The sequence below is a fragment of the Mesoplodon mirus genome (genome assembly GCF_964341445.2).
Source record: "Mesoplodon mirus genome assembly, chromosome: 2".
NCBI classification, from domain to species: domain Eukaryota; kingdom Metazoa; phylum Chordata; class Mammalia; order Artiodactyla; family Ziphiidae; genus Mesoplodon; species Mesoplodon mirus.
The window spans coordinates 81,492,089-81,510,181 of record NC_138977.1 but is presented as its reverse complement, the minus strand read 5'-3'; the positions used below and the strand labels follow the sequence as shown (position 1 = coordinate 81,510,181).

General features: G+C 38.5%; 1 protein-coding gene across 2 annotated transcripts; it reads right to left on the bottom strand.

The window, feature by feature from the left end:
• Positions 1-1,226: 1,226 nt before the first annotated feature.
• LIAS (lipoic acid synthetase) lies at positions 1,227-17,971 on the bottom strand. Of its 2 annotated transcripts, XM_082632929.1 has the most exons (11): positions 17,820-17,971; positions 16,534-16,706; positions 15,477-15,570; positions 13,990-14,070; positions 12,658-12,814; positions 12,516-12,573; positions 8,876-9,004; positions 6,547-6,692; positions 5,819-5,889; positions 4,759-4,870; positions 1,227-1,574 (listed from the first exon to the last, which is right to left on the bottom strand). In XM_082632929.1, exons 1-11 carry the CDS (start codon positions 17,862-17,864, stop codon positions 1,522-1,524), a joined length of 1,119 nt encoding a protein of 372 aa, XP_082489055.1. In that variant the 5' UTR covers positions 17,865-17,971; the 3' UTR covers positions 1,227-1,521. The 2 variants fall into 2 exon arrangements, with proteins under 2 accessions (XP_082489055.1, XP_082489056.1); XM_082632930.1 differs by lacking the exons at positions 12,516-12,573; positions 12,658-12,814; positions 15,477-15,570.
• Between the last annotated feature and the right edge of the window lie 122 nt (positions 17,972-18,093).

The window sequence follows — 18,093 nt, the reverse complement described above, 5'->3', positions numbered from 1 at the left end:
ATTTCCTGCTAATTATCTTTCAGGTTTTTGGATTAAATTTAACTGGAGAGTATGCTGAGATTGCAAGATGTTTTAAATTTTTAAAATAATTTATCATTATTTAGCTGTATCAGTCAGGATTTTTCTCAATACTATATAACCAAAATAAAACAAAGGAGTAAGTAGACTGTTGAGGTCTGACAAAGACTGCAAACGTCATCCATGACTCCCAATTTCACATATGTATCAAAACAGCTTCATCTTATCATTCACCATTTTTATGTGTAGTTGTTACAAATCTAAAACCTTAACATACATTTGTGCTAATAAAATGCCATTTAAATTATTTTACGTTGGGATACCAAACATTTCATTTGACAAAATGACTCTTCTGCTAAAATGTTTCATTACCAACTGCCTACACTGTGCAAAATTAGGAAACATTAGATTATGTTACAAAATCAGAGTCTGAAAAGTAATCCATTTTTCCGGTGAAATAATAGATTTTGAAGGAGGGTAGTTGCCAGAGATGTTAAAATGGAAAGTTGATGGGGTTAATTTTACACAGCAAAATTTGTTAGGATCTATAAGGAAAGTGATTCAAAGTATATATGGCTCCCTGAGTTAAATTAAAATGTAACTAATTTTCAAAGTTATGCATTTTATAAAAAAAATATTAGTTCACATATTTAAAACTTCAAAACAGAATCGGCTATCCAAATTACATATTTTACAATATTGCCATCTAAGTACTTCCTTTGTGAGATGTAGTAGAAAAACAGGATTCAGAGTCAAAAGATGAATTTGAGTTCTAGTACTTAGGAAAGAAATGCCTCATTCAGGTCATTACTATGATAGAACACAGCCACCTCACCAGAGTGGTGTGAGGAATGAAAGGAACAAATGGATAGTGCATGTGATGTAGCAAACTATTATAAAATGAGAGTTAATATTTTATTTTTAGGTTCTATTTCCCCATCTTGGACAACATCATGGTCTTGGTTTAATAGAGGTCCTAAATAAGCAATCAGCATAAAACTCTTCTGCAGGTCTAAAGTAGTCATATCAATGTGAAGAGTCAACACTGAAACTCTTAAGCCTTTCTACATTATTCCAACGATGTTATGCTATTATGCAAAGGACATATGCTACTTATAAGTAAACAGATACAATCTCAATCTATTTTGACTGTTTCATCACAGTATGTCATTTTTCAGAAATGAAACGTGACAATGATGTATAGAGGCTTAAAAGATTTTCTAGAAGTTTTTAATGTATTGTTTAAACTACACTATTAACAGTAAACTCTTACAAAGATGTTTCATGATTACATCATAACAAGCAATTGTTTACTGGGACAAAGAAGATATGCTAAAAGACAAATTAATTATTATAATTAAATATGCACAGCTTACTGATATTTTTCGTAAAACAAAAAGACTGGGATATATCCACTGAAGTCTAGGCATTCTGCCATCACTTCTGTTACCAACTGGAGTCAAAGTTTTAAAATTCCTGTGATCTTGAATGTCTTGTTAAGTGTTAGAGGGCTTTTGTTTTTCTTTTAGCCACTAGATTTTTCAGGAAAAATTCACCTATTTAGGAAAAATAAAAATACATTAATAGCAATTTAAAGTAAATTTCAGAATAATTATACTTCAGTGTTTCCCTTTAAAGAAGACTTTTGTATTTATTGGTGTTTTTCTCTTCTCAAATCTCAATGGCAATAATTTTCTAACTTCACATATCCCCCATATCTTTGGTCCTTTCCTCAACCATAATGCTTAGTCATTATTCTTTTTCTTTTAAAAGAGCTTTTTTTCCCATAAATTTATTTATTATTCGTTTTTGGCTGCATTGGGCCTTTGTTGCTGTGTGCAGGCTTTCTCTAGTTGTGGCGACCGGGGGCTACTCTTTATTGTGGTGCGCAGGCTTCTCACTGCGGTGGCTTCTCTTGTTGCGAAGCACGGGCTCTAGGTACGTGGGCTTCAGTAGTCGCAGCATGCGGGCTCAGTAGTTGTGGCGCATGGGCTTAGTTGCTCCGCGGCATGTGGGATCTTCCCAGACCAGGGCTCAAACCTGCATCCCCTGTATTGGCAGATGGATTCTTTTTTTTTTTAATTATTTATTTAATTTATTTATTTTTGGTTGTGTTGGGTCTTTGTGGCTGCGCGCAGGCTTTCTCTAGTTGCAGTGAGTGGGGGGTACTCTTCGTTGCGGTGCGCTGGCTTCTCATTGCAGTGGCTTCTCTTATTGCGGAGCACGGGCTCTAGGCACCCGGGCTTCAGTAATTGTGGCTCGCGGGCTCCGGAGCGCAGGCTCAGTAGTTGTGATGCATGGGCTTAGTTGCTCTGCAGCATGTGGGATCTTCCTGGACCAGGGCTTGAAACCGTGTCCCCTGCATTGGGAGGAGGATTCTTAACCACTGCGCCACCAGGGAAGTCCCTAGTCATTATTCTTAAAAAACTTTTTCTATCACTACAATTTTTACCATTACTCTTTCTAGTAAAGAAATATTATAAAGGGTGACCCTACTGTATCTGTGGGCTGCTTCTGTGCATTTATTCCACTTCATGTGCACAATCTATTCCTCATTACCGACAAAGTATTGCTGTTGGCACAATTCATTTCAGAGAGTAATTCTGCTACATTATTAGCCTGGATCTGATGTTTATAAAACAGACCTTGCTGCAGTTGAGCAGATTCATTTGATGGCATCTCTTTAGCTTATTCCCCTCTAGGGAAGCAAGAGCTCTCATCTATAATGGGCTTGCTTTCTCTCCATCCCCTAAGATGTGCCTGTGTACTAAGTTAGCTGCTTAGAGGGGGCACTTTCACTTTTCAGGTCATTAGGTTCCACTTAGTCTATCACTGTTATAGCACGGCTCAAAGCTTATTGGCAGAGTTCAGCACTGCAGGCCCGACTTTATGAGGAGTCTGATGAACTTCTCTGTCACCTTAATACATGAGTAGAATTGTGATGATTGTATCTGTACACAATCACCAAGAATCCTAAGGCTCATAACCTTGCCAAGTAATGGAGAGAATAATCCGTGCTGCCCCATGCCTCATCTAAATCTGGTAAGAGTAGAACCATATTATCAGATCCTAATCCATCATCTGAATCTAAGACTTTGACCTTTTACTGGTAATTTTAAAGGAATTAAAAAGTTTATAGTTCACTTCCTCATAATTGTTAGAAATTTTTCTTACCAAAAACAAAAACAAACAAAACAAAACAAAAAGCAAACAAAAAAAACCAAACCAACAAAATAAAAAGTCCTTTCAAATGACATTATTCTACTTTGACCACCCTGAAAGCTGATGTTGGTCCTATCCTTTATATATATTTTTAGCTTGCCAGTAGTGCTCCTTAAAGAATAAATCACTTATCATTATTGGTTTCCAAAATTCCCACATCCTGTCAGTCAGTGCTGAATCAAATTCTTGGATTTTATAACTAAGATAAGCTGTTGTTAGTTCATTAAAATGTCTTCAGTTTCTTTACAGGAACACAATGAATATTACTAACATCTGAACATTAATTTTTACAAATAGAATTTATGCCTACTTTTAACATATCTAGGATTTAGACTCCACTATGTAACAGTCATTTAAAAGATCATTAATAGTATAACATGGTTTGGACATACCCAAAAAATAACTAGCTGTTTATTCTTGTAATGGCCATTACCACATGACTTTATCTCTTGAAAAAGCCTTTCAGGACTTCCCTGGTGGTGCGGCAGTTAAGAATCCGCCTGCCAATGCAGGGGACACAGGTTTGATCCCTGGTCCGGGAAGATCCCACATGCTGCGGAGCAACTAAGCCCATGCTCCACAGCTACTGAGCCTGTGCTCTAGGGCCCATGAGCCACAACTGCTGAGCCTGTGCTCTAGAGCCTGTGAGCCACAACTGCTGAGCCTGCATGCCACAACTATTGAAGCCTGTGTGCCTAGAGCCTGTGCTCCGCTACAAGAGAAGCCACCGTAATGAGAAGGCCGTGTACAACAATGAAGAGTAGCCCCCGCTTGCTGCAACTAGAGAAAGCCCATGTGCAGGGATGAAGACCCAACGCGGCCAAAAATGAATAAATAAATTAAAAAAAGAAAAAAAGAAACTGGCTTTTATTTTTATAAGTCAGCTCAAGCTACTGATCAAAATAAGAGCTGAAATTACAGAGGTTAAAAAATTGCATTGTAGGACTTCCCTGGTGGCGCAGTGGTTAAGAATCCATCTGCCAATGCAGGGGACAGGGTTCAATGCCTGGTCGGGGAAGATCCCACATGCCGCGGAGCAACTAAGCCCGTGCGCCACAACTACTGAAGCCTGTGCACCTAGAGCCCGTGCTCCACAACAAGAGAAGCCACAGCAGTAAGAAGCCCATGCACCGCAAGGAAGAGTAGCCTCCACTCGCCCCAACTAGAGAAAGCCCATGTGCAGCAACGAAGACCCAATGCAGCCAAAAATAAATAAATTAATTAATAAGTTAAAATAAATAATTGCACTGTAGATAGTAAAATTACACTAAACATTTCCATAGGGTAAATAACCTTATGGATTTTTTTCCCTGTTGCTTCTGGGAGGAAAAACACAAAGATATTAATGCAAGCAGCAATGTTGTCAAATAGATACTTACCCTTATGGAGCAAAGTTCCTAAAGATATTTCAGAAAAAAAAATTTTTTTTTCTTCCCCACAAAAGATAACCACAGCTATTATCATTTTAATGTGGAAAATTACGGACTAAATAGAACCATGCTCTGCAGTCTAACTTACCTGCTTTATATGAAGAACGCACCAGAGGGCCACTTGCAGTATAATGAAATCCAAGTTCATTTCCTACTTTTTCCCAGTATTTGAACTTCTCAGGAGTAATGTATTCTTCAACCTAGATTTAAAGAATTAATTCTAGATTATAGAATTTTCCTAAATCATTTCTGTTCTATACAAAAATCTACTTGTTGGCTACTCGGTCAGAACGTAATTATAGTAAAATTAGAGAGGAGGGGAAACATATCAAGTTGGAATTATATTAGCTATTCCAAAAGGGAAAAAAAATGAGATTTGTAGAGATTATGTATCTGTATCATTCCTTTATTGACCAACAAGTACAATCAAAAATTAATCACACCTGTTTCTATAAGATTCCTGACAGAAAAAAAAAAAAAAGATTCCTAAGGACAAGACTGTGTTACTCATCTTGTATCTTCCGCTCGGCACTGTGTCTGGCACATGGTCACTACTCAAGAAATGTTTTTTTTTTTTTTTTTTTTTTTTGCTGTACGCGGGCCTCTCACTGCTGTGGCCTCTCCCGTTGCGGAGCACGGGCTCCGGACACACAGGCTCCGCGGCCATGGCTCGCGGGCCCAGCCGCTCCGCGGCATGTGGGATCCTCCGGGATCGGGGCACGAACCCGTGTCCCCTGCATCGGCAGGCGGACTCTCAACCACTGCGCCACCAGGGAAGCCCAAGAAATGTTTTTTAAATGAATGAATAAAGGTCCAATATAGAAATAGGGAGACCTACTTTTCTTTCTTACTTCACCTCTGGCTCTCATATAATTCTAAAACAAATCACAAGATCACCAAGTGTGAATGAACACAACTTTCCAACTTAAAAATTTTTTTCCTGTAGGTCACTTAAGTTATACAATTTTGGGGGCAACAAATAAGTGCCAGTGTAGCTGCTTTATGCAGATTATAAAATGGAAACTGGAACCTAGAAATATACATAGAACACTACACTAAAAAGCCAGTAGCTTCTTAATTTTACCTAAAGAAAATAAAGATTTAATTCAAATTACCATTAAACATTTGGCAATTTATGGTAGCTGTACCTTAAGGTGGCGCTTTGTTGGCTGCATATATTGTCCTAAAGTCAAACAGTCCACATCTGCTTCACGAAGTACTACAGGAAAAAAAGCACACATTACATTAGCAGATGTTTTTACAATGCTAACTGCATGCATTGTTGTAAAGAGCAGCTTTTAATTATTATTTGAACTTATTACTCTTTGAACCAATAAATAACTGTAAGTTAGCCAAGGATCTTCAGGTAAAATAAAAGCTTTTATATTTTAAAATTTAAGAAGCACAAGAATCACAAAGCAAATGGATTTAATGGACTAAGGTTCAGCAAAGTCCAAAGCACACCATGTTATGTAACAATTCTATAAGTAAGCACTTCCTCAAAGGCCTGAATTCATCCTAGTCATCTGTGGATTGTCAGTGCTTGACAGAGCTCCTGGTACCTGGCTGGACTCAAAGACTGTCTAATGAGTGAATAAGAAAAGTGGACAAAATCACGTTTTTAGCTGATGAAAGGGTAAGAGATAAAATGGGATGCAAATTTCATATCCTGAGCATCCTGTACATCATTCCATAAAGTTTTAAGAAAACATACTTCCTTTCCTTTCTATGCTGCTGTTTACAACATATACTATATGTTTGTTCTCACTGGCACTTTCACTGAGACAATGGAGAAAACATAACAGGTCCTTCAAAGTGGGATTCCTGCTATTACTCAAATTAAATGGAAAAGAGTTTTCATTTTCAATTTCTTTACCTTTCATCATTGCATATACTTGCTCGTCACTCTCACCTAAACCCAACATTATAGATGTTTTAGAAATAACATCAGGTTGAACTTCCTTGGCATGTTTCAGTACGCGTAGAGACTGGTCAAAATTGGCCCGGGGATCACGAACCTTCCTTGAAAACAGCAAAACTGTTGTCAGCAAGAATAACCACAAGCTGAACTAAGTACATAATTATGCAAGCAACCTGAAAGACCAGAAAAGTACATTCTGGACATCATGCTACATCATATGGTTCAATGGTAGCATTTTTGCATAAATGTCTAAGTGCTCCTTTAGGAAAGAAAATCAAGCTTCACTAGGCCCCCAACTCTGTTGACTTTTCAGGCCTTTCAAGCCTGAGGCAGAGAAAATGAGAATGGAAGTAATGAATGAAGTAATTCATTTTATGAATTACTCATTGAGAAACCAGGATTCCGAAGCTGAGAATAGTGATTAGAAGAGTAGTCAAGAGAGAAGGGGAAAAAAGTGGAAGAAAATCTCGATACTGAACAAAGAAAAAACTATTTAACCTGAACCATTTCAGAGGAATGAAACTTTTATGTTCATTTCTAAAGACTAAGCTGCCCTCTGCTGGTAAGTATATAGCTTGACATCTCTTAGGTAAAAAAATACATCCAAATACATTCTGGAAATTTCACTGCAAAGGATAATGTTATTTATTTATTATTTTTAAAAATTAATTAATTAATTAAATTTTTGGCTGTGTTGGGTCTTCGTTGCTGTGCATGGGCTTTTTCTAGTTGTGGGGAGTGGGGGCTACTCTTTGTTGCAGTGCATGGGCTTCTCATTGCAGTGGCTTCTCTTGTTGCGGAGCATGGGCTCTAGAGCACAGGTTCAGTAGTTGTGGCGCACGGGCTTAGTTGCTCCGCAGCCATGTTGTATCTTCTGGGACCAGGGCTTGAACACGTGTCCCCTGCGTTGGTAAGTGGATTCTTAACCACTGTACCACCAGGAAGTCCCGGATAATGTTTTTTAAATGAAAACAGAGAAACTGGCACCCACTGGTGGTGGTATCATGAGATATGACAGGGTTGGAACAGGCTGTGTGCTAGACTTCAACAGGGGCTAAACCACCATGGCTTAAATGGATAAGGCCCAAAGGACACAAAGTTGGTGATGTTAAATCAGCCTTCATTTGAATTCTAATGTACCTTTATTTTGTGTAATTGATTTGTTGTTATGGTTGTTATTTTTAATCAGTGACCAGTTCACAGGGAAGAGAGGAAACAAATTAATGAATTTAAAAATAATCACTGCGACTTCTCTGGTGGTCCAGTGGGTAGGACTCCATACTCCCCATGCAGGGGGCCCAAGTTTGATCCCCGGTCGGGGAACTAGATCCCACATGCATGCCGCAATGAAGACCCCTCATGCAGCAACTAAGACCAGGCACAGCCAAGATAAATAAATAAATATTAAACACACACACACACACACACACACACACACACACACACACACTTGATAATAAGGGAATTACTTTTTGGAAGTTATTTCTCCACTGAATTCAAGTCATGCTCCCTAATATATTTATAATTTAGTGGAAATCCTGGTTATTGTTTATCCTACTTCTTTCTTTAACACAGAATAATGTGTAGAACCTAATAAAATCACTATCAAATGCTTTACTAAAATAATGAAAATGAATTATTAATCTTGCCCAAAATTTTTCATTTTTCTGAAATATGAATATACTTATTGATGCAGAATAACAATCTGTAATTATTCCTAACTACTAAAATTATTAGGAAAAGTAAGACAGCATAGTATCTACTTTTTAAAAGAGATTTGAAATACATCTGAGTGTACTAGGTTTTTCTTCAGCATCATTTACTGCACATATTATTGCCAAGTGGATGGTTAAAAGTCTTTTTTTAGAACTACAATCAAAGCAATTGCTCTTGAGTAAGTTTTGAAAGTTTTGAAAACTGTTCTTTGAAAAAAACAGCTCATTGGCACCTGCAATGATACTTTACAAAAACAAAAAGAAAAAAAAGATGCTGATTATGTGTGTGTGTACCAAGACATATATACACATATATAAATATATAAGTATATATATTACACTTAGATGTTAGTAATTGATACTACTAGGTGGAAATATTATGGGTGATGTTTACACTCTTTTTGTTGGCTACATTTTTTTATTTTTCTGCAGTAGACATATGTTGTTTTTGTTTAAAAAGAGTTCACTTTATAAAAGCAAATTACAAAGTTCTCCCCTGAAACAAGTGAGAAAATATAGCAGATTCTGACCCTCCAAACTTCCCAACATTACTCTGTATATGAAATCACCTCTGTAATTCTGGAACTGTTTCTACATTATGTGCATACACATCTAATCCTGACAGAGCAACTTTTTCTACTGCTTTAAGATCTCCTCGGAAATCAGGGGTGAGACATTCCACAAGGATTTTTGGATTCCTAGGGTGAAAAAGAGATAAGTATCAAACTGAGGAAAAGAATTGACATAACTGTTGCTCAAAATAGAAGTCACCAGTACTCATTCAGTATCAGTTTCAACATGGTAAGCTTTAGGACCTTGCCAAGAATAGCAAGAACACACAAATGTTTATATATGAACTGTTAAATGAAAAACAAACAAAAAAACCCCCCAAAAAACCAAACAAACCTATAATATCAAATAATATGCACACTGTGGTTTAAACACATCTGCATGTAAATAATGATCAGAATAAATTTTGGGATTATATAGAATTTTAATTAAGTAGGTATTTAAAAATTGTTTAAAGGAATTAAAATACAAATATAAAACATTAAATATAAAATAACCTTTGTATTTTTTTTAGAAAATAAATTGGTATATCTCTTATGTGAATGCAAATATTAATTCCTTTAATTTTGCATTCTTTTAAAATTCATGAATTCTCCTCCCGTCCTCTAGACAAATATTTCACAAGTGCTCTGACCTTTAAAAACTATCTTCTGAGTTGCTGAGTCATGAGCTTTGCTTAAATGAAATACAAGCTAAACATTAATCCTCCTATTTATATTCTGGCTATATTTATGCATTCAAGCATTAAAATATGAACTAGGTCATAAAGCTGTTCCCTTTGACAAGTAGTAGAAATGACTGGGAAACTAAAACTTTTTCACAAACCCAACTGCAAAGTTTTTTTGGGGGCTGTTTCATGCGAGAACAGATGTAGAAAGGACCACATACACACCCTCCCATGGATACAAGAGATGTTCAAAGAACACATCTTATAACTCACTGTTTTTTTAACTGCAAGTTGAGACTCATTAGTAGTTTGTGAGATCAATTTTGTGGGTGGCAAACAAAACTTTTTTTTTTTTTTTTTTTTTTTGCCGTACGAAGGCCTCTCACTGTTGTGGCCTCTCCCGTTGCAGAGCACAGGCTCCAGACGTGCAGGCTCAGCGGCCATGGCTCACGGGCCTAGCCGCTCCGCGGCATGTGGGATCCTCCCGGACCGGGGCACGAACCCGCGTCCCCTGCATCGGCAGGCGGACTCTCAACCACTGCGCCACCAGGGAAGTCCCAAAACTTTTTTTTAAATGAACTATAAAAAAATAAAATAGAAAATATTGGGGGAATCACTGAAAAAACATTTACTGAGGGTGCTAGACTAGTACTGAGCTGTAGAAGATAAGCATAGGGCTTCCCTGGTGGCGCAGTGGTTAAGAATCCGCCTGCCGGTCTCTTCAATAAATGGTGCTGGGAAAACTGGATAGGGACATGTAAAAGTATGAGATTAGATCACTCCCTAACACCATACACAAAAATAAGCTCAAAATGGATTAAAGACCTAAATGTAAGGCCAGACACTATCAAACTCTTAGAGGAAAACATAGGCAGAACACTCTATGACATAAATCACAGCAAGATCCTTTTTGACCCACCTCTTAGAGAAATGGAAATAAAGACAATAATAAACAAATGGGACCTAATGAAACTTAAAAGCTTTTGCACAGCAAAGGAAACCATAAACAAGACCAAAAGACAACCCTCAGAATGGGAGAAAATATTTGCAAATGAAGCAACTGACAAAGGATTAATCTCCAAAATTTATAAGCAGCTCATGCAGCTCAATAACAAAAAAACAAACAACCCAATCCAAAAATGGGCAGAAGACCTAAATAGACATTTCTCCACAGAAGATATACAGACTGCCAACAAACACATGAAAGGATGCTCAACATCTTTACTCATTAGAGAAATGCAAATCAAAACTACAATGAGATATCATCTCACACCAGTCAGAATGGCCATCATCAAAAAATCTAGAAACAATAAATGCTGGAGAGGGTGTGGAAAAAAAGGAACACTCTTGCACTGCTGGTGGGAATGTGAATTGGTACAGCCACTATGGAGAACAGTATGGAGGTTCCTTAAAAAACTACAAATAGAACTACCATGTGACCCAGCAATCCCACTACTGGGCATATACCCTGAGAAAACCATAATTCAAAAAGAGACATGTACCAAAATGTTCATAGCAGCCCTATTTACAATAGCCCGGAGATGGAAACAACCTAAGTGTCCATCATCGGATGAATGGGTAAAGAAGATGTGGCACATATATACAATGGAATATTACTCAGCCATAAAAAGAAATGAAATTGAGCTATTTGTAATGAAGTGGATGGACCTAGAGTCTGTCATACAGAGTGAAGTAAGTCAGAAAGAGAAAGACAAATACTGTATGCTGACACATATATATGGAATTTAAGAAAAAAAAATGTCATGAAGAACATAGGGGTAAGACAGGAATACAGACACAGACCTACTAGAGAATGGACTTGAGGATATGGGGAGGGGGAAGGGTAAGCTGTGACAAAGTGAAAGAGCGGCATGGACATATATACACTACCAAACGTAAGGTAGATAGCTAGTGGGAAGCAGCCGCATAGCACAGGGAGATCAGCTCGGTGCTTTGTGACCGCCTGGAGGGGTGGGATAGGGAGGGTGGGAGGGAGACGCAAAAGGGAGGGGATATGGGAACATATGTATATGTATAACTGATTAAATTTGTTATAAAGCAAAAAAAAAAAAAAACCATGTATCCAATAGTTTCCCAAAGAAATAAAACATTACTGATACAAAAAAAAAAAAAAAGAATCCGCCTGCCAATGCAGGGGACATGGGTTCGAGCCCTGGTCCAGGAAGATTCCACATGCCGTGGAGCAGCTAAGCCCGTGCACCACAACTACTGAGCCTGCGCTCTAGAGCCCGTGAGCCACAACTACTGAGCCTGTGTGCCACAATTACTGAAGCCCGCGCACCTAGAGCCCGTACTCCGCAACAAGAGGAGCCACCGCAATGAGAAGCCCGCGCACCGCAATGAAGAGTAGCCCCCGCTCGCCACGACTAGAGAAAGCCCATGCAGCAATGAAGACCCAATGCAGCCAAAAATAAATAAAATAAATAAATTAATTAAAAAAAACAAACTCCTTTTTAAATGCTTTTTAAATACATAGAATTTACATGTTAATAAAATGTGAGTTATGGGTAAAATTCCCAGGGCATATCAATAGTGATAAAATTTATATCAAGATTACATATTTTAACAGTGTGGGAGTTTATCTCATCCTAACTTCTTCTAGATGATGGTTTATTTAAATCAGTGCCAGGAAGACTAGTTTTATACTTCTCATAAAATTACTCAAAGTTTAAACTGATACTCAAATATGAAGGAGGGGTTCTATGGACTAAAGGTCCATGAATAAGTTTGTGTCCCTACATCCCTAAAATTTCTGCGAACGTGTATCTGTTTGAATATGACTTTTCCGGAGAAAAGACCACATAATTTCCAGCAGATTATGAGACAGGTTTATAATCCCCACAAAAGGTTAATAACCACTGCTTTAAGGTAAAGACCTAAAATAAACTGAATTTACATGGATCAACAAAAGTCCTTAAATTACACAAGCAAATGCAAACACAAGTAAGTACCTTTCCTTTAAGTAAGACACAGTCTTTGCAAAGTGCTCAGCTCCTCCATCAGGCATATCTAAAAACAAGAGTCCACTGCTTAAGATGATGTCATAACTTAATAAGAGCCAATTTCTGGAAGAGGTAATGATGATGCACTAACCATCTCGATCCACAGACGTCAGGACTACATAATCCAGACCCCACTCGGCAATTGCCTTTGCAGTATTGTAGGGCTCATTGACATCCAGTGGAGGTGGATTTCTTGCAGTCTTAACAGAACAAAATCTACAACCTCTTGTACATGTGTCACCCATCAACTAGAATAGAGATGTTACAATTTAAATCAAATAAACAGATGACTTAGAGAATGTAATGTTAAGGGAATAAAACTGCAATGAATGTATAAACTTCGATTCTTTTTTTAAGAAATTTAAAACATTCAAAGCTAAACAATACAGTTAAGGAATACAAACATATATGGTAAAACTAAAGAAAAGGAAAGGCAAGGGATAAAACCAGAGTTCCATCATGGAGTATTCAGAATCACTCCTTCCTTCAAGAGTTGACATTGCATAACTTAGATAAGCTCTCTGGTTGGCTCTGTATTATTCCAGAAGGAGCTCTATCTCATAAGAATCCCCAGCTCCTCGTCTAAATAGTCTCTTGCTGATATAACTCAACAGTTTATCAGACATTCCCCAGACAAGTATGAACTTTCAGTTGCACATAATTTATATTTAACCCAATACTTCAATCTCCAAAATCCTCTGTATAAATAATATGGTAGATTGCATTGTTAATTCCATTTCTTACTCTATCATATTAAGATTATACATCTCAGCCACTGCCATGTAACTTGCAGGGCCTGCCTACTTGGGGAGGAAGTTATGTCTCTACTCCCACTCATACTTGGCTTGGCCACGTGGCTTATTTTGGCCAATAGAATGATAGCAGCCATGACGAAGCAGAAGCCTCAAATGTGCATGGATGGTTGGCTTGCCCTCTTGTGCTCCTTCCATCCTCCATGATAAGAATATGCCTTGGAAAGCCACCGGTCCATGAATAAAGCTCTCTAGAGCAGACCTGAACCCAGCCTAACTTCCTGGAGTCCAACTTAGCCCAGTCAAGAACAGATGAACACGGGCCAACTGAAAGTCCCATGAGGGAGAAAAATAAATGCTTATTATTTAAGGGGCAAAATGAATAACAAGTTAAGCCAACATGAAGAACATTTCCAAAAATTAATAGAAGAGATTTCTCAAAGCAGCACATGATTAACCATCAGGTAGATGGAAGAATCAATAATAGACTTATTCAGAGAAGGGTGAGATCGTAACAGGCTGGATTATTCTGTTGGGTTTTTTCCCACATTTCTCATAAACTCATATGTAACAAGAAATCTGATCAGAGATTCATAAAGTACATTTGTAGGAGAAAGACACAAAACATTTCCTTTCAGTCTCTAGACTTTAGAATTTGAGGCTGGGCTTACCATGATTGTGGCAGTGGCAGTGGCATGTTCTCCACCCCCCCAACACTCTCCAATATTGGGACATCGAGCTTCCTCACACACCTGTGGGTAAAAGGGAACTGAATACAGTCAGGTTGAAAATACTTACCCGTTGAGCAAATTAGTCATCAGGCATGTTTACACTATCCATTCTTCACAGCCTATTTATGAAGAAATTCACTATTCAAAAATGCTGTTAAAACTGTCAAAGTATATAGATATTAGGATTCCATTTTTAAATTAAAAACTATATGAAGGGGGCTTCCCTGGTGGCACAGTGGTTGAGAGTCCGCCTGCCGATGCAGGGGACACAGGTTCGTGCCCCAGTCCAGGAAGATCCCACATGCCACGGAGCGGCTGGGCCCGTGAGCCACGGCCACTGAGCCTGCACGTCCGGAGCCTGTGTTCCGCAACGGGAGAGGCCGCAACAGTGAGAGGCCCGTGTACCGCAAAACAAAAACAAAAACAAAAAACAACTATATGAAGGGACTTCCCTGGTGGCGCAGTGGTTAAGAATCTGCCTGCCAATGCAGGACACGGGTTCGAGCCCTGGTCCTGGAAGACCCCACATGCCGCGGAGCAACTAAGCCCGTGCGCAACAACTACTGAGCCCGGGCGCCTAGAGCCCCGAACCCCGCCACTGCAATGAGAAGCCCGCGCACCACAACGAAGAGTAGCCCCTGCTTGCCACAAGTAGAGAAAGCCCACACGTAGAAGCGGAGACCCAACGCAGCCAAAAATAAATAAATAAATAAATAAATAAGTAAATTTAAAAAAACCAAAAAAAAAAAAAAAAACCTGTATGAATGTATATATTTTACATGTGCAAATAAAAAGGTCTGCAAGGGTATATGTTGAACAGTTAAAGTGGTATAACAGTTAAACATTTGAGATTGCATATAGGATGCTTCACATTTAATATACCCTTTCCAACAAGCATGTACTTAATTTGTAATATAAAACACACAAAAACCCTCATTCCCGAAATTGCAGAAAAAAATATTTTTGTTTGCACTATTAAATGAAAGTTTAAAAAATACAATTACTTTTTGTTTCTTTTGCAGGGAAAATAATCTTTAAATGTATTTCCATTACTGAGAGTAATGTATCACTAAACATCTTTATTTACTTTCCTTGTTTTTTTTTTTTTTTTTTTTTTTTTTTTTTTTTTTTGTGGTATGCGGGCCTCTCACTGTTGTGGCCTCTCCCGCTGCGGAGCACAGGCTCCGGACGCGCAGGCTCAGCAGCCATGGCTCACGGGCCCAGCCGCTCCGCGGCATATGGGATCCTCCCAGACCGGGGCACGAACCCGCATCCCCTGCATCGGCAGGCGGACTCTCAACCACTGCGCCACCAGGGAGGCCCTCCTTGTTATTTTTGATATGTATTTTATTAATTTTTAAGTTACATATATATGGAAAAATTACGGCTTCTGGTAAAGAGGGATATTTAACCCTCTGATAACTTACTGTGTGAAGATTTAAATTCCGCAATGTATTTTTCAGTTTATTGTAATTTTTCCCCATGGGAATCTCTGTCTTTAGCCATGGAGGTAGTCTTAACCTGAGGAAAGCCAAATATAACTATACATTAACAAGTATGTTCCCAAATAATCACACAGCTTTGAAGTTACTCTGCTCTATTACAATTCCTAGTTAGGAATTTTCCCCCCATAATCCTGGATTAACTCTTTTAAATTCTGCCATAGGAGTAATAACAGAGAATGAAATTTAGATTTGCTCAAACCACTTTAGAAAACATCTATAACTGTGTCTAGCAGGGCACTGTGCTCATGTCTACTTTTGCAAAGGCACAGAGTAACACCATCCCAATAAAAAAATGAAGAAGCTTTTGAACATCTCATTCCCTAAAAAATAATACTAACAAAAAGTTCTATATTTGTTCAGATTAAGGAGAGACCCCACAAGTGAACTTTCTACTCTACATTCTAGATTTTGATAGTTATTAAGTGGAAAAAAATCTAAAATTTGGAGTGAAGACTACATTTCCTCAGGTTCCCTTTGACTTCCACCCACTTGTGATCTAGAAGTTGCTAGGTAAAGTATCTCCCAATACAATTTGCTCTCTGCACTAAATTCCCTTACAATTCTTTTAAACTAAGGCATGCTATCCATAGATCATATGTACATTGACTAGGCGAAGCAACAAGTTAGATCACCGACACCCAGTAACAATGAAAAACTTTAAAGTGTAATAGACTAGTAACAGGGTGATAATCTTTGCTCTCTGAAGAAATTTATTGCTGGATGGAAAATGGGAGATGGTGGTGTAGGATGGCTAAGTCCTAGGAAGGTTGCAGAAAAACTGTCAGAGGGCAGAGAGAAAAGAAATAGATTCCAACAATTTCACCTATTCACCTATTCTATGTTTGTTATCACTTCCTTCTAATGATTTTTAGCTAAATTTAACAAGCTGATTAAAAATATATCCTAGGACTTGGTTATATCTGAAAATGATGCACTATGAAGAAATGGGACATTAAAATTACCTCAAAATTTCAATTACCTTTCTCCTTTCTGACGTTTTAAGTCTCCTTTATATTCATCCCAGGTGCTCTTGTCTGCTAGATCACCAGATACAAAATCTTGAAGGTCTGGTCCATTCTGTAAAAATTTCTTTTTTTTATCTGGCAAGGAACTTACTTCTCTGACTGGACTGCATAAATATCTTCCAAATACCTAAACAAAGGGTTCATTATGACATTTATTTAGTGGGGTTTGGAATAACTTAGTTTTAACCTATTTTAATACCTAAAAGGAAGGGTAAAGCCCAGAGAACTGAGTCAGAAATTATGTCAAACTATTTACAAGCTCTGTGTAGGAGCTGAGAATCTAAGATTAAGGAGGACCCAAGGGGAACAAACCAAACCTAAAGGAGAATGGGAGCTGACCATTTCCTGCTGGATTTAGAATAGATTTGGAAACCATTGGAACTGGCTAACATGCCACACTTTTCATGTAACCCATTTAGGTACTAAAAGTCTGTTTTTCAGGTTTAAATTGCAGTAAGTGAGAAGACGCTACAGCTTTGAATTTTCTATTCCTGACTTGAGTCAAGGACGTTTAAATGAAATTTGAAGTAAATCTCTCTGCTTTGGACTTTGGATAAGCATACGTGTTAAAACGTAGAGGTAAGTGCTCAACTAGTTTCACAGAACTTGAAGAAGGGAAACCAAACCTAATGCTTTAATTTTCTAGGTTACATTCTGTGTTTAAAGAAGGAAGTCACTCAATATGTATTTGACCATAAGAAGCTATTGGCTTCTAGATCTGAACACACACGGACAAGACAGCCAAAACACTATAAAATTCAAGAGTCAGTACTTATAAAGCAAAAGAACCTTCAAGAATTAAAAATATATATATACAGTGCCTATTAATGCTGCACGATTGCTATTGTACTTGCCCAGGTCTCCCGCTCGAGTCTAGAGCATAGATTTGGGTTCTAATTGTCCAAACTGGTGTCTAGTACACAAGAGCTCAACACAAAGTAGTAATCTGGAGTGCTCACCGCAGTGCTCCTATAACGCTCCAATAAATACAAAGTACAAATCACTGATACGCAGAAAAAAAGCTCTCAGTGCCAGCCAGAGAGATCTACAAACAAACCAGTACCAGAGACTTAACCTCGTGGGGGTGTCGGAAGAATTAAATGAGATACCACAAGAAAAATGTTTAGAACAGTACCTGGCTCGAATTAAACACTCAGTAAGTGCTGGCATTATTGGGCGCTCTTAAGGGACGGGAGCCCCCTCCACCCCACGCCCGCACCCTGCTCGCCCCGCAGCTCACCCGGGGGCCCACGGTGCGGACCACGCCCCTGCAGCGTAGAGACATCCCTCTCTTTTTTTTCTAGCAGGGCCGAGCGACCACTAATTCCCGGGAAAAGAAAGATGGAAAAACCATCACTCGATTTACGACCGACTACCTGAGTCACACCTGACCCTGCGGAACCTGCGCTGCTCCGCGATTGGCTGCTTTAGCCTAGTAGCGTCGCGCGCTTATGACGCCATACGCAGTACTCTTACGGCCTATAAGAACGTGATGACGAAAGACGCTCTCTCTT